A 22,293-nucleotide genomic window follows, 5' to 3' on the forward strand; every position below is an offset into this window, starting at 1 on the left:
TGGGATATCCTATGATTCCATGAAGAGGCTGGCTGTCAGAGGCTGCTGTTGTACGCAATGGATCGAGCCTCTGTTATGAAGCATTTCAGAGTAGGTGCTTAATTTTTATGTCCTGCGTTACCCACTGGAAGGGACCAGCCATCTGTGATCCAGCTGATATTTGTACTCAGTGAAACAAACCCTTGTGCATTTTTGCATAACCAAGCCTGTTGATGGTTTCTGCAGAGAGAGTCATAGTTCTTCTCAACAGGGGAAGGTAGAAAAGGTTGTCATACACTTTAGGGAGAATATAGGTTCCTGACAATTTTTTAGCTTTTGCTAGTAAAGTTATTCAAGCTTTGTCTACTCTCTGCAGTTCTGACTAATTTGTGTCCTTCTAGAACGTGGGGTTTACAAAATAGGCACCAAACTTTCTCATCTGTTGGCGTGATCTGAACAAAACTGGCACATATTGACCCCACTGATAAATCACAGGCACTTTCATTCAGTACTGTGTCAGGAGGAGAAAGAGAGGATGGTGATAATCGTGTGTTTCTCTGCAGTGGCTTAGTGACTAGATGCCTTGTCCATCATATGAGTCCCAGTTTCTCCTCTTGCCCTGGAGGCCGTGGGTCTGAATGAGTTCAGGAGTGTGTCACAACTCAGGTCTTTCAGCTCATGGGCAAGCCCTCAAATCGCTGTACTGCTACCTACAGGATGAGTGCTGCAATAGTCACCTACCTGTTCATGCAACTGAACTGGTGACATTCGTCCTTACACAGGGAGTGATTCAACAAAATGCTTAGGGGCAGGAAGTAACCTGGGTTGAACCTAAGGTTTATGTGAAAAACCAGTTTGTGGTCTTGAGATAGGTGCGTTGTTTGAGAGATGATATAAATTCAGAAATACCAGCAAAGATGCATTTTTTCTGTATGATAACACGCTTGACATTCAATGTAGAAAAACGTGTTATGAGTACGTGTCGCTCTTTGCAGAGCCTACGTGAAGGTTTGGACTGTGGTTTGATTCTTGTTTGCTGGTGAAGTGGTGCAAACCACCGCGGTGTACATGGTAAATATTAGAGAGAATTATCAGAGGAATTTTGAGGAAGCAGTGGTTGGTCGGTGCTGGGATCTCATATGTAATTACCACTCAGACTGAAGACAAGTATGTAATTTCAGATAAGAAATTAGCTAGAAGAGATCTAGCTAATAAGAAGTGATTTACAGTCTAATTTACACACATTGACTGGAAGATAGAAATTAGGCAGCACTTACGGGACCTGTATCAGACAGATAGAGCTCTTTAGATAAGTCTGGGAAGGCATAAGGCTGGGGAGCCACATAAAAGAGATAAGGACTGTCATGTGCCCCATTTGTCAACGTATTGGCATGTAGGTTGTATGGAAAGCAGCCAGTACACCTAGTGCTTCTATTAGTGATGAAAGATCTTCCAAAATTACTGAACATGTCTGTGTGAAAACCAGGCCCCTTTAAAATGTTTGTTAGGAGGCCATAACTGCAGGGTTTGCTCAGATATTTGTCTGCAATTTCCACAGAGTGGGCACTTTGTGTGTGTTAACCGGTGCTGCAGAGCCCCCCACCACCACAGTTACAAATGAGCAGAGGTGTGGGCTCTTAAGAAACAAGGAGATGCAGTTCCTCCTGGGACAAATGTACACAAACAACTGCAAACAGCATTTAGCATGAATTTAAGTTCGTAACTGCATTCTTCAGTTTTCTTTTTCATCTGTTTTGTGTGTAGAGTAGAGGTAGCCTGGCTAATATGGGAAAGTCATATACGTTTTCCACATGGTCTCAGTGTCAGTGAATTTCAGAGGGCATATGCAGTGGAACAGGTTAAATTAATGTACCCCAGAATGACAAGCTGGTGTTAATACCAGAAGAATTTATAGCCCATGTTACAGCATTTTGTAGATCAATCATGTTTTAGGAATGGCCAGTTTTTCTTGGTCTATTTTTATGACTTCAGAGGAATAGCAGATTTTTATGGATGGGAAGAAAATTCTGGCTTCTGCAGGTGCTTCTGACAACATGTAAGTGAATGGATCCAGATGGTTTTATAAATGTCAGCCTGAAAATTATCAAGGACATTTATTCTGATAGTAGTGGCCTTCACATTAGTAGGAATCAAAACACTCAGAAAATCACGTTTTCCAAAGGAAACTCAGCATCTGCGCTTCAAGTGCAGTGATGTATAAATTACCAAGGCTTTCATAACAAGATAAGTGAATAAAATTCTAAAAGCAACGTTTTTCTCTCTTATTTCAATTTTAGATTGAAGCTGGTTAATGAATTTCTTAGCTTGAAAGGAGGTCACCTGGAAGTACTTTGTTACTGCAAACCCTAGGGAATTGCTAATATGCACAGACAAAAAACACTTGTCTTGGAGAATCTTACCTTTAGTTTCTGAGTGGGAGAGCCATGAATAAAAGAATTTCTTGATATTTCTATTGTTTAACTCCGATGTGCTCATTCTGATCAAGTGAACAAACTTTATATTGAATAGCTGCAAAACCAATTTCCCTTAGTTCATCCCCTTCAGTGATCCACAGCAGCAATAAAAGGAATATTTTGGAGATGATAAATATTTATGACCTTCCATAATACATGCTCTCTCGTCACTGAATCACTCAAAGCAAGCAGAGAGAATGTTAACTTCTGTGTTTGTTAGATGAAGAGTTATGGACCATAGTATCTTGTTAAGAAAATAGCAACTGGGGAGAATTGTAGAGATGGTGATGGAAGTAACCCAGGATAGAGAGGGGGAAAATCAGTAGGGAAAGAGAGCCTTTCTTTCCATCTAATGGACAGAACTGAAAGAGAAAAGAGTGAAGTCATTCTTTTGAATGCTTGATTTCCTATGAACACTGAAACATTTAAATTATTTGATGGAAGCAGCAGAAACAAAAAGAATGGCTTTAGGTTTTGTCTTGGACTCTGCATGTTATACCCCGAGATTCCCTAGTGACAAAAATGTATGGGAAGAAAGAGTTCTGACACCAATGCCAACCTGTACTTTCAGACATTGCTTATGTTTCTGGTGTTGCAAGGTGCTTGCCCCATCCAATCTTGTGGCAGCTGGGAGGAGAGGTATGGTTTCCGGTAACACAGCAATGTAGGTGTGCTCTGTTCCTGACAGAGTTGGCAATGATGCATGCTCCTTCTGGAATATTTTAGCTCCTTGATACTGAAAGATAAATGGCATATTCCTGGCTCTGTTTTACCATGGATAAAAGCTGTCAAAGGTAGATATGGGCAGGCTATGAACATCTGCTCCTTAATGATTAGAATGAGCATAACTTGAAGCAGCCTGGAGCCCATTTGAAATTGTCAAGCCCTTGGTACTGTGTTAATACAAAGGAAGAAGTCTATCTACAGTCTGTGTAGTCAAACTTGGCAATGGGTCAGTGAACACTTGTTTAGGCTCCCAGTGGCAATTTCAATCCCAGCCAGCTTTGGTTTTGGAAGGATAACTGAAATAAGTGTTGGGAATGCCCATTTTAGGATTTGTGCTTTGGTTCCAGAACAATGTCAAATGTCCCCACTAGAATCACGGGTTGCACAGAAGATCTCAGCAAAATCCTGCTCCAAAGATTTTATTCTACCTTCTGTATAACAAGCACATCTTTGGAAGTTGAAGTTGGAGCGTATTGTAGGAGAAAAAGTATTCAGTAATTATCACTGAGGGAAGTGTAGGATGGGAGTGAGGATAAATAAGTTCACTATAAAAATGTTCATGAGGAGTTGCAAGAGAAGAGAATGAGGTGACAGAAGTTCAGAAATGCTATCTGAAAAGACAGATGTACCAGGGTGCAAGAACTAATGGTGGTAGCTGTTCTGAAAAATAGTGTTTTGTAGCTGAGAATTTTCTCTGTCAAATAGCGTGATTGTGTTCTTTGTATCTGTTTCTTCCATGGAAATATACAGGGTATATAATACTTCAGGATATATATATATACTTTTGTAGTAACCCATGTATTTATGGGGGACTTATGGATAAACTCAACTTTTTGGAAAGAGGAATTATGCTATGCTTGAAATAGAGGACACAAGGCAAGCTCAAGTTGCACCAGGGAAGGTTTAGATTGGTTATCAGGAAGAATTTCTTCACAGGAAGTGTGGTTAGCCATTGGAATGGACTGCCCAGGGAGTTGGTGGAGTCCCCATCTCTAGAGATGTATAAGAGATGTGTGTCCACACATGGTGCTTGGGGGCATGGATTAGTGGTGGTTTTGTAGCATTAGATGTGTTTGGACTTGATCTTAAAGGTCTTTACCAGCCTAAATGATTCTATGATTTTATTGTATTCCTCTGATACAAACTGCTCTTGTTTTCATCACTTTTTGAAAAGTATAGTTCCTTCTAAAATTATTTTTTTTCTCATGTTAATTATAAGGCAAATGCACATGCTATAAGCAGAACTGAGAGTTAGTACTATGGACTGCATACATTGCTGCTCCTTTCTTCTGTAAAAGATCTAAGAGGTTTGTTGGATTTTGTTTCTTTGGTGTTATTCCTGTGACAAAAGATGGACCAAGGCTGAGTACTTTACAGTGGCTTTGTAAGTAGTTTACCTCTGGTATAGTTTTTGTAGTGAACAAATACTTGTTAGAATAGATGAAATTTCTATTGTAATTCTGAATCACTCACAGTTTTACAGAATATTTAAATAATTTAAAAGACTGGATGGTTATCATCATACGTCCTTAAAAGCCCTAGACAAACAAAGTGCATTTGATTAAAAAAGACCACCTTTCAGATTGACAGTCAAACATTTCAACCTGCACATCTCACTTGACATTTTGAAGATGCAATTTAATTTGTGATAAAAAGTTGGCTTACTTTGTTATGAAGATATGAAACGATCACCTCTCCCAGTTGTTTTTAAAGGCGTTTTGTGAAATATCAAGCCCTTGCATTATGTTGGCCAGCTCCAACAGTACAAAGTAATTTTCTGTACAAAACAACAATTTTCATTTTTAATTACAAAAAGAAATTGAGGAAAGGAATACTAGATGCTAAACTAAACCAGCAACACACAGCTGTTTTTCATCTTTACCTCATAAAAAAAAGCCTTTCTTCTCTGCTTATAGATGTGTCAGGAAAAATGTGCAGTGCTGCTGTCTACTATACCAAAGTGTGAAAATTAACTCAAGATAGAGTTTATAATATGAATACAAAGTGGCATAAGACAAGGAGGGGAAAGTATTATGTTTTATTTTTAGCTCCACTGATTGGGTGAGAAAATGCTTATTTTTAAGTGGCCTAATCAGCCCATATGAGTTGCTATGTTTCATCAGAAAGCTGCTGAAATCAACAGCTAAAATTAAACAAAATGAAAGGTTGTATTTTTTAAAAGGAAGAATCTGTTTTATTATTCATAACAACATCTAATGAATGTTTAGAACTGCTATGAAGGCACAGCCGAGTATAGGGAGAAGAGGAAAGGCTTGTCTTTCAAAAACTCCTGAATTCAACAGGATGTTATCTCCTTCTTGTTAGAGGCCATGGCCTTCATTAAACAAGGTGATCCTGCACGGCTCCTGGCCCTGCTGCACACACTTTTTGTGACCTCAGGAAAAATATTTACATTTCGTTTGCTTAAGGTCCTGAGTGTAAGAAAGGGAGAATAAATATCCCTTTCCCCCTCCCTCCATCTGCTTTGTTTGTGAAACTTGGGCAGAGAGCCTTGCCTGATTTATGACAGATGCCCAAGATGGTGTAATTATTGATAACAGCTATTTCCCAGCTATGCACAAGTACCTGCAGGGTTGTTTTGTACTTCTCCAGGGAAGTGCAAAGGAGGAGAGTCCCCACACAGAGCAGAAGGGGATTTTGCCTGGGTAGTTTGCCTAACGGGAGGAGGAGAATGAGCTCGCTGCATGGATCATTCTGGATCCTATTCACCTTATGGGTGGAGACGGTGAGTGTACTGAGGCAGGGAACCTGAGAAGGTGGGCAGATATTTGTGAACTTTGCCACAAACCTCCTAAGCGAGTCTCAGAAGAGATGACTGGAGTCTGTTATCTCAGAATTATTGCTGCTTAATTTAAAGCACACCTGTTTATCACTCATGTTTAGCCTTGTGTAACTCATGTCGTTAACACCTCCTGGTGAACCTCAGTGGAACTGTTCTGGAATAGCCAGTTGTTGGGCTGGGGCAAAGCAGTGTTGCCCAACATGATTCTCACATAGGATTTCTGTGCCCAAATGACAAACCTATTACGAAGTTTAAGAATTAGCTGTATTTCCTAAATCACAGTGGGTAACAAAATCCAAAAGGAATTTTGTGGGAAGCTTATATTGAAACAAAATATAGTCTTGGTAGTCTGATTTGTTAGATAATATAATAAAAATGTTCTCAAGTTTGGGAGGGCAGTGTTATAGTAATGCAAACACTGCAGCTCAGGCTTAACTTCAGCATCATCAGAATTCCAACGTGGGGAAGTTTTGTATCTCAGTAAAGAATATGGTATGTTCCCTACACAGGGAGAATAACTATGATCCTAAATATTTTTCTAATATAATTTCCCTAAAACCATGGGAGGTCTTAAAGGTCTTTGCCCTTTTGAAGGGTGAAGTACAGCTGGAAAATTCAGCTTCATTGGTAAAAAGAAACCTGTTACTTTGAAGGCTGCCAGAAAATTTAATATCCTCAATACTACATTATTAGTAGCACATAAAGAAGGTACCCGTTCCAGGTACAAAGAAAGAGCCCCAGCTCATCCAGTGTTCAGCAGAGCTCAGTAGAGCAGGTGACTGAAAATGGCAACCATCAAATGTCTTTTTTTGAATGTGCGTTCAGCTGTCCTACTTGACAGGTGGCAATCTGTCAAGTATCTGCTTGAGTTTCTCAGGATGAACTGTGCAACTTCGTACACAGTCCCAGCTCCTAAGCAGTCTTTTGGATGTGTTGCTAAAATGCTGTTCTTCAGGGAGGAAGGCTGGTGTAGCTCCCCTGTTTGGATACAAGCAGACAGCACTGATTTTGAAATAGAGATTTTGTATTGGGCAGTGTAAATTTTCCATCTGTGCTGGAGGAGCTTCACCAATAGTCTGGCTGAAGCAACATGGTTTTCCACAGCCAGAGCTGTGGCGTTTCTCCCCCAGCCCTAGCAAAGCATCAGGGTCTGCCATGTGCTCGGCTGCACGGATCCATGGCCACAGAACGCAGACCTGGCAATGGGAGAAAAATGTGAGGAAATGGTTGTCAGCACAATAGGAGTTTTTCTATTTCTTTTTTCCCCAGAGCCACAGAACAAAACACAATTTGGCTGTATACTCACACGTTTCCATCTCCCCCAGATATTATTATGACTTCTTCTGCTCCCATACAGCCTTGGTGTACATGACCTAGATGCTTATTCCAGCGAAACTCAACTTTTGAAATGTTCCCTGAGATGTCTGTATCAATATAGTTCAAGTATGTGCTGCCTGGCTTGAAAGTTCCCCTGCCAAAAGAAAAGCACAACAATGAAGCATGCAAATGAGTCAGTTGTTTAAATTCCTGTGCCTTTCTGACTGCTAACATGCAATGGTCACATGATTGTACATCGTTCAGCTTTGCCATTTTTGATTTGTGAAGACACGTCTGAGACCGGCAGTAGCCTCCCCTTGGGCCACAGAACTCTGCTCTCACCCTCCTTGCTGTGCTAACCTTTGTCTAGAAAGAAAAGAAAACACACAGAAAGAGAGAGAGAGAGCAGCAAGCACATTTTGACCACAATCTGTAGCATGGAGACCTTTGACCGCTGATCAGCTCTTTCATTACCAGCGTAGGTCACAGATCACCTAGCACAAGATGAGACCTAAAAAGATATTCTATAAACTCTGTATAATAATAAGTTTTCCCCCAGTCATGTTGCACCTACTTGTCAATTGTGTATTTTCTCCTGATCCCATTAGTCCCAGTCAAGGCTACATCTATATTTCCCTTCATGGTTTCTGTTGCAGATAATCTGACACGTATCTCTTTTCGCCAGCCTTTGAAAACAAAAGGAAGTAGATGGTGGTTGTGAAGGGGCTTCTTTCCCTCATATGTTTCAGTGTTTTTCAGGGAGAGGAAAGGTTTGCACAGATGTGCTTGACAAATACCTCTGTCTTTATTAAGGCAAATGTCAGTTCTGTGTGATTCTGGTGATAGTAATTTCCTCGACAGTGGTGTAAACTACAGTTCTAACCTTTACTGGCCTCCTGGCCTTGCTAAGTAATTTGCTTTGGGCTACCCTCCAAGCTGCCTCTCTTTTCAATTTGTAATTTCTTGCACTTTGGAGAATTTGGGGGGGGGGGTCTCACAGATGGTGCTTTAGCTCTGAAATAGGAAGAATTATATATTTTCTTAAATCATCTTAACCTCAGAAGATCCTGTAACATCCGTGTCATCCCAAGGCAGAAGCATAGGCTCACATACAGTAGTGCACATTGATTTCAAGTAACCACGTTTGGAAGTTCTTCTACCAGCTTTAGCGTGCACCAGTAAAGGAGAATCTCTTCACCCACCTCGGGCCGTGCTTTATGTAAGCCCAACAGTGCAGATGATGACATCAGTGTATTCATTCAGATTTAAGGAATGCCTACTTTCTCTGTGCTCATATTCATCTTTTTCTCTTTTTGCTTTTCTCAAGATGAGACATAAGATTTCTTTTTGTACTTAGTTTTGCTTTTGTATTCTAGTGCCTACTGAATGATGTTCTCAAAGACTCATGTATCACTCTTGGAGTTCATCATCTGGGATGGATTACATCTTATTTACAGATTTCCTTATTTCCCAGCTCTTTCAAATTAATCACAATTAAAATTACACTTCCTTATTACCCCTTGTCATAATGACTTGATGAGCTTTGCAAAAATACCCTGAAATTATCTTGTTTATAAAAAAACACAAGTTTTTTGCTTTGAAATTTTGCGCTTTCAGCACAACATTCCTGCACCTCCAGCTGTACAGAGCTTTTGAATCCACTGTTCAGTTAACAAAATTTGGCAGGGTTTCTAAGCCACAGGCATCAATTTCATAATTATCTCGCCCTTCTCCAAACAGAGCTGTTATTCCATATTCCTAACATATATAAAACTCCAGATATTGTTCTGAGCATCTCTTTCTCCATTGGATTTCTGTAGAAATGTGTTTCTTACTGTAGACTTCCTTGCCACTCCTAATTCATCACCCAAACTCCAGCACTTACGAGCAAATGGAGGGTGGGGTCCTGTGTTTAAATAAACCTTTTGCTGTTCCTTTTCAGTTTTGTGAGAAAACACATCAGCATAATGACCCATCAGTGGGCATCCTCCCTTCCGGCATGGGAAGCAGGCTCCCTGGAGAAAAACAAGTGTCTGTTAAAAGATGTTATCCATTTTAATTCCAAAGCTTAAAGTACAGTAAAACAGGGTTTTTCAGTCTCTTTTCCCCCAGTTTATTTGAAAAGGTGTTTTTTTTTTCTGAGTTCTTAATATATTTTCAGTATTTATCAGAGTAGAGGAGAAAGGAGTTGAGGTGGTCAGCCTGCTTGCTTCATCATGCAAAAAAAAAAACAAACCTGAAAAAAATGAGTTGCAAATCTGGCCTAATTATGTTTCTGCAGAGATCATGAATAAAGGCCTTACTGTATGCAGTACCTTACTGCCTGATCTGTGACACTGGGAACATTTTTATCTACCGTAGGGTCCACTGAGGTGGCCTCATAATTGTGGGGTGGGTATCACACTGGCAAGGAGGCTCCAGCTGAGTGTCTCATTCAAATGGCAATGATATTTAAGCATATGAACACCGAAGACTGGGGCTGCATTTTATTTGCTCTGTCTGCTTTTTTTTTTCCTGTAAAGTCAATCAGACTATGTGAGTTGAACATTGAGGGTAAGCATGTATTCAATTTCAGCTGAAAAAAAAAATCTTTGTGATATTCAGTTACTTGGAGGTTCTTTAAGAAGTTGGATGTGTGGATCCTTGGGTATTTGAGCACTAGATAGAGCATCATCTGTTGTCTAGTTGGCAAAATCATTTCCCTCTCATTGCTAAATTGCACAGGGTTCTGGTTTTTATTCAAGACCCGAGTTACATCAGACTTCCAAGTTATGAGACAAAATCTCTACAAGTAATGGCAACTTCTCAGAATGTCCTGGGTTTATCTGGGATAGAGTTAATTTTCTTCCTAGTAGCTGGTATGGTTCTGTGTTTTGGATCTAGGATGAGAATAATATTGGTAGCACTGACGTTGGCGTTGCTGCTGAGCAGTGCTTATACAGAACCATGGATGTTTCAGCTTCTCGTGCTGCCCTGCCAGCAAGGGTTTGAGGGTGCACAAGGAGCTGAGGGGAGCACAGCCAGGAATGACCAGAAAGAAGTCCCATAACATAACATATCCATTTTATATGGTGTCATGCTGAACAGTAGGACTGGAAGAACTGGCTTTGGGATTGCTGCTATTTGGGGACATCTGGTGGTAACTAATTCCACTGTGCATCATTTGGGGCTGTTTTGTGTGTGACACTGCTGTGCTGTATAAATATTTGTCTCCTCTGCTCTAAATGCTGTGGGTGTTTACTGTTGTTTACAGATGTTTAGCCATTGACAAAATCCAGTACCTATCCTCTTGATGATGGGTTTCAGCAGGTTTGCGTAGCACTGGTTTAAGCGGGCTGCCTTCAGCAAGCCCATGCCCCTCGCTGTAAACCTACACAGCTGAATCCAATCCTTGCTAGCCTTCTTAATCTTCATCTTTTTTTTTGTAACTGCTTAGAGTGTGCACATTTATTGTCTTCATTTTCTTCTGGATCTGTTTTGGGGTTTGCTGCTTTTATATTTTTCCCATTTTTTTGGCTGTGAGGATGAGGGCAGTCAGTAGGCCTGCAGAGCCAGCCTTGATTATCTCACCTGCAGTCCAGAAGCCATCTCAGAAATTACTAGGGAAAGAAGAGCAGGGCTGTAACCCTACCTCCTTCATGAACACATTCCTGATACTCACCGATATAAAAGCTCGGTACGTTTCACACTGGTAGCCAACAAACCCATTTGGAGTGATAATACTTTCAGCATAATACTGGAGGCTTCTTTTATGTCCACATCCAAGAGATCTATATGCTGGGAAAAACCCCGTGTAGATTAAGATTAAAGGTGCATATCTACCATAAAATCCAGGCCAGAACAGCATATGTGGGTCTTTATGGCACAAAACACTCTTGTGTCTACATCTGTCTTTCCGATGGAGAAAAGCAAGGTGCTGTCCATGTGTGTGCCAGGTGACAGCCCATGGAGGTGGAGATGCACCTGACAGCCCTCTCACAGCCCCCAGTCCTGCAGTGCACACACTTGACTGCCTGAACTTTACATGAGAACAGAGGAGAATTTAGCAGAATTTCCCTTTCATATTTCAAAGACTGGAATAATTCATAGTTGCAGCATTTGCAAAACATATAGTAGTTACTATGAAGTAGTTTTCATTTGCTTACCATTATCACAACGTGGTAATTTGTAAAACCACAGTTTCCACTCACTTCTAGAATTAAAGATAATTATAGTAATTATTTTAACTTCAGTGGCTTTCAGTGTTTTTAAGCTCTGAAAAATCTGCGGTCATTTGACATTGGTGATTCTGTGAAATGCTCAGAAAAGCAAGATGCTTGGCAGCGTGTCCTCGATTTTGTCAGATTTATTTGAAATAAGTGCATTTTGCCCTCTGAGAGAAATTTGTGAGCTGCTAATGCAGAGCAGAAGAAAGTGTAATTTGTGTTCCTTGTTATAAGTACTGTCTTTATTAGTCTGAAGCCTCTCCTTTATAGAAGCACAATATACCAATGGCAAGCTATGAAAATAGGCTCCACTCTGCTGCAGCGTGGGGGGACTTTGCTCAATTATAGGGTGATGTCGTGGAGGCACTGAAGTAATTGCAAGGAGGCACAGTTTCTAGTGAAATCAAAATTTCACCTATAGTTGCTCATCAATATTTATGCATCTTAAAGACATACTGGTTGATGTTGACCAGGTATCAACTGGTCAACCCTTTGTTCTTTACACAGAGGGAAAGAAGAAACAAACAGAAACGTATTTTCATCTGTGTTTCTCAAAAACAACCTGGATCATCAAGGTTTCCTGAGTTTCCAGAATATGTTTTCTTTATAGTTCCTTCTTTCAAACCAATTCGAAAGAGTCTGTGCTTTAAATTTAAAAATCTCAGCCCTTATGGTAAGCTTACTTTGTGCTAGTGCCAGATTCACTTAACATCTACACAAAGGAAACACAATACCTCTCTCCTTCTCTCATCAAAAGCTGTAGAAAGAACTTACTAAATAGCATTTCTAAAGCACTTTTTTACATAAAAGCATTGCATACATGTAAATATTATCAAACAGAAGAGATATGCACAAAGCAAGGTTAATATGAGAGGCAGGAGTTAACACTGTCTCTATTTTTAGGAGCTGCATGAACAACCCACTCCATCTGCTTGTGTTCAGTAGAGCTGGGTTTGATTTTTATGACAAAACATGGAAGGAAGCCTAGTGAAATACTTAATTTTTGCTGAAAAATGAGATGTTTTTGTTTTGTCACTTTTGAAGGTGTTTTGCCTCCAATTAATTCTGTGCATAGCAGCTTTCCATCTTGGTTCCTAACTTTTCAAATCAGTTGATACCAAGCATTTTTGAGAGCCAGATACCTACTAGTGGTTGAGATTTCAAAACATATAGCTATGAATAACAGGTATTCTTATTTCTATAAGCTAGGGTTAGAAGACAGAATTTGGGGCATCTATTTTGCTTTATCCCAGAATAACTGTTAGTAACTGCCCTTCTTTCTTTGGAGAGCATCAGCTATCAGTTCAGTAGTCATCTGATCATCATCAATGTTTTCAAGCTTGTGCTGCTCCCTTTGGAGACACTAAAGCTGCTAATGATATGTCTGATGGCAGTAATACTGGGATGAAAACAGTCATTTTTGGATTATCCCAATCTAAGATATTTAATTAATAGATGCATTCAAAAGGCTTTGCCTTGGCTCAGCCTTTCAAGACGCAGTTCTAATGAGGCATTACTTTACAACATACGTACTTCTCATAAGGTCGTTGATGTTCCGAACTGCTGGAGGTACACGAAGCTGCCTGCATCCTGGCATTTTCTTCCCACCATTTGGGTAAAAATCCAGGTGGCCACAAGTCTGAAGAATCCCAGGAGCTGAAATATGTAGAATCATACAATGATGGAATGGCCTAGGTTGGAAGGGACTGGTAGCCTCCCATCAGATCAGCTGCCCGGGGCCCCATTCAGCATGGCCTCGAGCACCTCCAGCGATGGGACATCCAGGATCAGTGGAGACTGATCACCTTTTGATATGCTATAGTCTGCCTCTGAGTATGCATTGACCTTCATGTAAAAACTTACCAAAGTCAAAGAAGAGATGACCAGCATGAGTGTGAATTATATCAACAAATTTTGCATCTGAAGGATCCAGCCTAACCACTGGGGGAGTGTACTGGAAAAGAGGTCCAGCTGGATCCAAACCTAAATGAAAGGAGATGGGAATAATAACGTAAATAATGTTTAGTTATTTTCTAAATGTGTCATTGCATTTCCTTCTTAACTCCTCAGGTAAAAATCTATTTTGTGTTGATGTGTATGTGTGACAGCCAGAAAAATAACAAGCCAGGTTTTAATAGAATGGTGTCTAGAGGCATTGTGGTGCAGTAAAAATTGGATGGATGGTTGGCTTACTATAGGGGAATAATGTCACAAGATGTGGTGGCTATAAGTTTGTTTTGTTTCCTTGGTGTTTTCTTGCACATCGCTGAAAGATGTTAAATTTTGATATGTTACTCTAAGCTTGCATATTTGTCTGAGAACTTTTATTTGGTCAAAAAGCTATTGTTATTTGCAATAATGACACAGTGGCATACAGTGAATACATAGACATACATAGTGATGTATAGTGAATGCAGGGGGTTTAAAGTTTTATTTCAGATTTTCAGTCTTACCTACTGAAATACTGTGTTGGAGTGGACTCCTGGATCCAAACATGATAAAGAGTTGCTAATGTTACACAAGTCTGTTATTTCACATGTTGTAGAGTATCTTCTTCCTGCTCTTTGGTATTTCTAAAGACTATATGCAGTGTGCTCTGGGGACCTGTGCAAAGTAACATATATTTAGCTCCAGTAGGGAGAGATTTACCTTCCTGTTTTAGTTCAGCCTTTCTCAGGGCTGTGACAGGTGACATGAAATGAGTGGCATGGGATAGGATGTGCAATGGCTTCCTTTGAGTGATGTCGTGCTGGCTGTACAGTTACAGGAAAGCAGCACAGTGTCTGTAACATATTTGTTAGGTAGCAGTGGCTCTTTGGTTCTTTTTTAAGCAGAATTAAAATATAAATCTTCTACAGTTGAAATAGCTTCAGTACCTGTTATTCTTCCAATGCCAGGTTTTCGTCTCCCTGCCTCCCCTGCAGCATGTGCTCCAAGACTGTGGCCAATGAAATGAATATTGGCAGGAGAGTATCCATAGTCTTTCTGTGAAGATGAAAGGAAAATAAAAAAAACTAGGGTACTAAATGGGAGATACAAACCAAAGGCATTGCAGCATGCCCTAGTGACCAGAATGCGATCTGTATGCACTGGGAAGGGCAGGTGATGAAGGAGAGTGCTGTAGGTGGGAAGTTACTGCTGTGGGAGGTGGATTTGTACCAAGGTGTGGAAGAGAAGTTGTTCCCAACTCACTCTCTGAAGACAGTAACCTCCACTAGGATTGGGCAGTTTAGATAGAAATTAGGAAAAGGGAATTTGTTAAATCACAGAATGACTTGAGTTGGAAGAACCTTATAACCAATCTAATTTCAACCCGCTGCCATAGGCAGGGTTGCCCCCCACAATATCAGCTGCCCAGGGCCTCACCCAAACTGGCCGTGAATGCCTCCAGGGATGAGGCATCCACAGCTTTTCTGAACAGAACTGCCAGTGCCTCATCACCTTCTGAGTAAAGAATGTCTTCCTATCATCTAACCTAAATCTCCCCTCTTTTAGTTTAAAGCCATTCCCCCTTGTCCTGAAAATTGCTCTCACAAGTAGCATTATGCCTATCCAAAAGGTGAATGACTCCTCTGACTCTTCATATCCAGCCCTGAACCTGTCAGTTCAGTGACTACAGTGTTCTATGGTTTTCAGCACCTTTTTCTATGCCATGCCCTCTGGGTGAATATAGTGGGCTTTGTGCTATCCGGGTTCTCCACCACCCAGATCCTGAGGAGCATTTCAGTTTGTGCAGGATTAGAGACCTTTTGTAACATTTTCAGCTGTAGTACTGCGTTCTGTACTTTCTGACCGTGTTGTATCAAATCTAAAGATGACATCGACCCACTGGCATTCATGTTCCACTTGTACCTCAAGCAAGTTCACAAGATAGACCAGCTCAGCCCCCACAATGCGGACATTGTTGACTGCGTCCGTGTACAAACCACTGGAACCACCTCTCCAGTCAGTCAGAATGCAGTTCACATCTTCAACATAAAGCATGAACTGTCAGGGATAGAAACAGAAGGAAACAATCGTGAAGTACAACACTTCCAGGTTAGACACAAATCAAAATTAGTTTTACTCTATGTGGGGATCTCCCTTCAGTTCTGTGAGTTCTGATTTTTGCATCTCACTCTAGCAGAACTGGCATACCGCTCCTGTCATGAGTGCTGCTTTTACAGAAGCCTGTGAAGCATCAGTGGGCTCCAACCTGCGGGCAGAGAGCAGTGATTGCTCTTGTCAGTGGGGCTGAACCCCACTGGTGAGCAGTGAGGATAAATTGAATCACAGACTATCCTGAGGTCAGAGGAACCCATAAGTATCGTCAATTCAAACTCCTATTGAGGATAGGCACAGGTGAGTATAGGTTTATCCTAAGGACTTGTCTGGTGATTAATTTTGAAAGAAAAGAAAATTATACTGCTCTTAGGGGATTCTATTTAGCAGTGTGTTTTTCTAATAATGTCCTAGAAACTCAAATCTTATTCTTACTCAAATCTTACGCTCTTATTCAGAAAGCTGTACTGCAGAATGATGCCATATGCACCTGCTGTGTTTGTGTGACTGGTAAATATGCACCTTTTCCCCATAACTGCTACAGAATCAACACAAGGAGGCAGAATGGAGGTCGATTTGAATGCTGCAGGTTTGACACACGGCAGTTTCAGTTGTTTTCTATGTCAGCTGCTGTTATTAGTTATAGGGGATCAGCTTATCTTAGTGCCTCAGTTAGAAAAAGAGGAAAGAATGGTTTATTTTTTATTGTCCAAGCCGTAGTCTTGAAAATGTATACATTTGGATCATCTAATGGGATTCACAAATTTGAGTTCACGTGCTTGAACTGTTCTGCCTACAAATTCATCTCAAACAAACGATTCTATTTAGGCACTTCAGGCAGGGGAACTTTCTGATGGCTCATTCTGAAGCAATTTCATTTTTGAAGTATGCCTAAATAAAACCAAATCAATCTGCTGAACAGAGCATTTTGGCTTTGGTAGATCAAATGCCTCACTAAATCTGAAATGTTTACCTTGAACTTTTGCTGAGGTGAGAAAGTGACTTTTTCCCCATTATTATTGTCAAGGAATTGAAAAACAATCAATTACAGTTTTCACCACAGGGGTGAATGCAGCAAAAGGGCATTTAGCAAGAGGCTAAAGTGCACTGTGCTCATAGGTAGGAACAGGTCAGTCTTGTGAAGCTGAACTTGTTTCTAAGGTTCCCCTTCGTGCATTCCCAGAATTAACAAGAAAACAGAGAAGCAAGTTCTAGATGGGAATCATAAAGCAGTTGATTGGGAGTGTGTGTGGATCTTTGCACTTTCAATACAAGTATGATGGCACCGTACTCTGCACATGCTTGCTATCCAGGGCAGGTCTGCTCCAGCAAGGTGGCCGTGTATAATGAAGCGAGTTTTCCTGTATGCTCGAAAGTTCGAAGTTTTGATAGTTGAGGGATTTGAAGCAGAAATTTTCTGTGTCAAAACAAACAAACAAAACATCAACAATGTGAATGTTCTCTGCCAGTGCACACTGATACAGGGCAAAGTAACCCAGTAGTTCAGGCTTAGTTCTCAAATCTGAACAGATGGGTCTTGTTCCTGATCCTAAACTGCTTTGCTTGGGAATGTTAGCTAATGGCTTCAACAACATTAACTCCTAGTTAATTGAACTAATGATACTGACATCCTTTCCTCAGTGCTTTGAGATACATTGGCACAATGTGTTGTGTAAATAATAAGATTTTATGAAAATTGGTCACAAAAATAGAAATCTTCTGCAAGGCTGACTTTGACTCTGTGCACTTTTATCTTCCTTCCTGTTTTTCTTACATAGGACTTTCATCTCTCATCTTATTCATGTCTTAACGATAACCCAGACAACATGAGGAAGGCCATCAGGCATACATCCCAGGCTTGGGGCTTTATCAAGAGCGAAGGCATTTTTTTTGTTAGCAACAAAATTCTGAATAACGTGTTGTTTTGAAACTTGGCACTTAGTTATTTTTTGTTATAGTTTGGCAAGTTTAAAAAGATTGTCGTGACCAAGTTAGCACACATAGACCTTCAGCAAAAGATTGATTCAAATTAAAACTTCACAAGCTCTCTTTAGTTGGAGATGTTGTGCTTGTTCTGAGCTGACGCAGAGAGTTATTAACGCCTCTATTATCTGTGACTGCCATTTATGAAATTAAAAAAATAGAACAAGCAAACAAAGTAACTGTCAGGTTTTCTTCAAGACAACCAGAGCAAAGCAGATTCTTTTCATTTTTTTAATATTATATTACTTCATTTATCCTTATGCTTTGCCCAAGTCAAATTTGCAGTGATGGTCATTCTCCATTTTTTTCCTTTAGTTTCCTCTTCTTTCTAACTTTCCTTTAATTTTTCATCCAGCATTCATTTTTCATCCATTCCTTTCCATCTCTGATAAATACTGTTACTTTCTCTTCCAATCTTCTATTATCTTCCCTACGTGCTTTTAGGGCTCAGTGTTGACCTTCACATGAGCAGAGTCTCTGAGACCAACGTATTGTTAAAAGATGTGTGTGAGCCTGCAATATATTTTTCAGCTGAGACATGGGACCAAAACTGAGCTTTCCTTTTATACTGTCTTGCCTGCCTCTAGATTTATAATGATTAAACTGTAACTGGATTTGAGCCATGTACATATTGTAGAATACGGATCAGGGCCTCTGCTGGGAGACCTACGAGTAAAGGTGTAGGAGAGAAGAAAGAGTTTCTTACTTGAGAGTTCCAGATGTTGTTCCTAGTGTAAAGGTGGAAATTAGTGTTCACAGCTGCTGGAGAGCTGGGCACACCTGCTAGCTCTCTGCCGGGGATCCCAGACCAAGGGGGATTGTCAGTAAAGCACCCAAGCCTGTCATAGCACACTTCCTTTCCTGAGGAACATGAAGAACAGTGTCAGTGCTCTAGGAATGCAACAGGCCAGCTTTGACCATTGACAAGAAGCTGACAGGGCAGTGTTAATAGCAGGGAAATGGAAAATGGATGGTTCAGATCAGCATGGCACATGTGTTCATTTACATTATGGGCTCTGTTGTGTTCTTGTGCATCATGAACAGCCTAGAACTCAGCTTGGTGAGCTCAGGAGAAAGCATGATTAATTTGTCTAGTATATTATTAAAACAGCCACCAGAAAAAAAGACAAAAAAGCCCTGGATCCTTTCTGTGTTCTGAGAACAAACCAGCCTCTGCTGTCAGCTCAGAGTAGTCCTTCATTTTGTGCTAATGCTCCGGGGTTCATGTAAATTGTTTCTTCTTTTGCAAAACACACTACTAGTTGCTCTACCACTTATATAAACCACCTCTCTTAAATTTTATCAACATAAGGATTCAGTGGTAGTGATGATGTCAATAGGAGGAGAGGAAATTACCTCATGTCTTGCCAGAGGAGGTTCAGGTTGGATATTAGGAAAAACTTGTTCTCTGATAGAGTGATAATGCACTGCAACAGGTTGCCCAGGGTGGTGGTGGAGTCACAGCCTCTGGAGGCTTTCAAGAAAAGGGTACATGTAACATTGAGGGACGCTATGTAGGGGGCAATATTGGTTGTAGGTGGAAGGTTGGACATGATGATCTTAAAGGTCCTTTTCAACCTTGATGATTCTATGAGTCTATTCTACAATTCTGTGAATCTAAGTGCAAGCCTGGAGCACAGCACAGCCCAGGGAAGTGTCATCTGCTCCTGTATGGCAGGAGTTTCCCAATTTCTGTGATGGCTTTAATAAAATAACAAATATGACAAATGGGTGTTGCCATTAAATGCCATTCTCATCCACCATGATAGCACAACAGTTGTGGAACTGCAAGTCATTTTTATGGTTATTAAAAAGACAATGAAGACAAAGAGAAGCTACTCTCACCGTGCATAGCTGACAGAACCAGAATGCATCAGTCCGTGACTATTTGTAACTTGGTACAAAATGCAGGGTAGGGCACCATATATTGGAAATACTTTCAGAGGAGGAAGCTCTACAGAGCTGTAATTTAGGACTTCACTAGAGATTCTGTCATTTTCTTTTCCTCTGATGCTAGGGAACTTCTGGATTGTATTTCACTGTTTTTCCTTTTTGTCCCTGTGCATCCATCCCAATGGAATTATGATTTCCTACTGGTAAGAAGATGTTTGAGACCAAGACTATTTTCTTGTTGTCTGCATGGTGCTGTGCAGTGTATGTGCCTTGGTTGGCAAAGTGTTGTAGTTGCCATAAATGCTCCTGGGTGGTCGGCATGGGTAGGGAACACTTCTGGAAGAATTTTAGAATCCATTATTATATAAAAATACCTTTCTAGTTCCCTTTCTGTTTGCTGCAGAACCCTTTAAAGAATTGGAATGATAGGCTAAATAGGTTAAAAAGGCATGACAGAATTCATTACTGCTAATGAAGAAATCTATGACATCCATTCTGAAACATGTTCTTTTTCTAAAATGTAGTTATTCCAGAGTAAGCTGCGCACAACAGTTTTTACTGCTTATGGACTTTATCAGCTATGTGTCTTACCTTTGGCTGCATCAATAAGAAAAAGTGTAGTGATCCGTACTGTAAGCACCTAAAGCAAAAAACCAAAACAACATAATTCAAAGTTAATTAAAAATAAATCCAGAATTCACCTAGGAGTTTCCTTGGTCCAGTAATAGAAGTAATAGTGACCACAGAAGAAATTCAGGCATTTAATGAACTAGAACCAAAAGAATAAACATTTCCTTAAAGATAGTAATGTTTCAAGAAAATACCTTTGAGATTCTTTGTTTGCCATGGAACTACTGAGTATAGAAGATGTCCTCTCAGCATCTCTTAAAGATTCCCCTCCTGACCTTGACAAACAGAAGCTTTTTGATCTGTAGAGACTGCAACTCGTGTGCAAGTGAATGAATTTTGTAAGAGATTTACTACAACATTTTTAATAGAGTAAAGTTTCTCCTAGGCTTTAAAAGAAAAATTACTCACATAAGTGCTAATCAGTGATTGTGTTTTAAAAGAACAGAGGCACAATATCTGCATTTCCAAAACATGCCAATAGCAAAGATCAAAACGAGTTTTCAAGACTGTCATCCTTGTACACTTATCAGTACTTGATCACTTAATCACTAGCTGATACGTAACCATCAGAGTACATGGAACCAGCCATGTACTTTCAGGTAAAGTAGGGCATGTATTTTATGAGTAATCTTAGTCATAGTAACTTATCTTTAAAGGAAAGATGAGGAATTACTGAGGCACCATTAGTCAGTGAGATAACACACGTAGAGTTTGACTTTGTAACTTGTTTTCTACACTCTGCATATTAACAAGGTGTGCAGAATATAACATGGACAAAAGAAGAAAAGTAAGAGGGGCATGCTTACTATGCTGTGGATGTTAACAGCTCATCCTTTGAAAACTCTGGTATCAGGCTCTGATCCTACAATAAGTCCTGCATCTCCTCCCGCCACAGTCCCTGGGAGTTGGTAATTTGCTGTTAGGAGCCAAGAGTTCGTCCCTGTCGGACTCACTGCAGATTCATGCATGTCCTCCTTCCACCTCCTCTGCTCCACCACTCACAAAATACCCCATGCCCACCATGATTTGAGTCCCTCAGATATCTTGGCTCCTGTGTATCCCATTTACCTTGGCAAAGATCAGGTGAGTTCTTAGAGTCCGCCTTGGCTGATTGCAGCAATTGTAGGAGCCCTTTGGAGCAGCCATTGGGAAGCAGGACAGCTCTGGGCCCACCTTCTGAGAGGACACTCACCCTCCCACCACCGTGCAGCATCTGTGGCTACACTGCTGGTGCCAACAGAGCTATTGTTGTGTCAGGAACGCTAAGATGTCAGGAACCAGTTTAGACGAGTTGCTGTGAGACTCCGCCTGTTTAATGCAAAGTTTCAAATAGGGTGTTACTGTCATTTGTCAGTAATTTAAAGCTAAAAAGTACAGGGAGGTGGGATGCAGCCTTTCAGCATCAGAAGTGGGGTTTCTACCATCAGCTAGGTGCCCCATCTGCATGCAATGCTGAGTTGGGCTTCAGGTTGACTTTGCTACAGCTGTCTGCATGATGCCTGAGTCCCAGTATTTAGGTTCCTGTTCCAAACTTCTAAAAGCAAAACCATCCCACTTAGACTTGTTCCCTGCCTTAAATATTTCAGTCTTAAGCAAACTTTTCAAATTTGTATTTGACACATGATTACAGCGGCATGCAAAAACTGTGTTGAGAGATCAGGTAGCATATATGTTTTCAAAGTATAAGCTGTTACTTGAGAAAAATCAAAGAGACATATGAAAAAGGGCTAAAAATGTAATTGAATGCTCTGACTTCTGTTATTTGTTCATCTTATAGTTATCTCATATGTAGTTTTGCTAGTGGATGCATTACTTGACTCTTCTTTGAGAAACTGACAGGAGTGCTCTCCAAGAGAAAGCAGTTCCTTGGACAGGTTGCCACCACATCCAATTGCCATGGATCATCATAATTAAACTGTATTAACTGCAATCAATTTAGTTTTTAGTTTTTAGATTTACAACATCTTTTCACAGAGAACAGTCACACTAGTGTCTGCTGTGGCTACTGTGACAACTGCCACACTATTATGCTAACATTTCTGATCAGACCTTCCTAGAAATCTTTGTTCCTCTATGTAGATGCCAATGCGTAACTCACATCTCAGCACTTTAATGCAAAATCCTTTATTGGATTATTATGGCTCCTCCTAAGTAAAGGGTGTGCAGGAAGGGGAAACTCCCTTTTTTTATAATCCTTTCCACTGACTCATGACTCTTATCTCCTATCTAATGTATAGATATA

At 40.4% G+C, this 22,293-nt stretch overlaps 1 protein-coding gene across 1 annotated transcript; it reads right to left on the reverse strand.

The window, feature by feature from the left end:
• Positions 1-7,034: 7,034 nt before the first annotated feature.
• Positions 7,035-21,197, reverse strand: LOC128077839 (pancreatic triacylglycerol lipase-like). Its single transcript, XM_052677399.1, has 13 exons — positions 21,120-21,197; positions 20,013-20,061; positions 18,235-18,389; positions 16,837-16,962; positions 15,357-15,491; positions 14,381-14,489; positions 13,368-13,487; positions 13,038-13,160; positions 10,961-11,076; positions 9,185-9,314; positions 7,874-7,985; positions 7,289-7,453; positions 7,035-7,178 (listed from the first exon to the last, which is right to left on the reverse strand). Exons 1-13 carry the CDS (start codon positions 21,195-21,197, stop codon positions 7,115-7,117), a joined length of 1,482 nt encoding a protein of 493 aa, XP_052533359.1. The 3' UTR covers positions 7,035-7,114.
• Between the last annotated feature and the right edge of the window lie 1,096 nt (positions 21,198-22,293).

The sequence above is a fragment of the Tympanuchus pallidicinctus genome, unplaced genomic scaffold, assembly GCF_026119805.1.
Source record: "Tympanuchus pallidicinctus isolate F22 unplaced genomic scaffold, pur_lepc_1.0 scaffold16, whole genome shotgun sequence".
Taxonomy (NCBI): domain Eukaryota; kingdom Metazoa; phylum Chordata; class Aves; order Galliformes; family Phasianidae; genus Tympanuchus; species Tympanuchus pallidicinctus.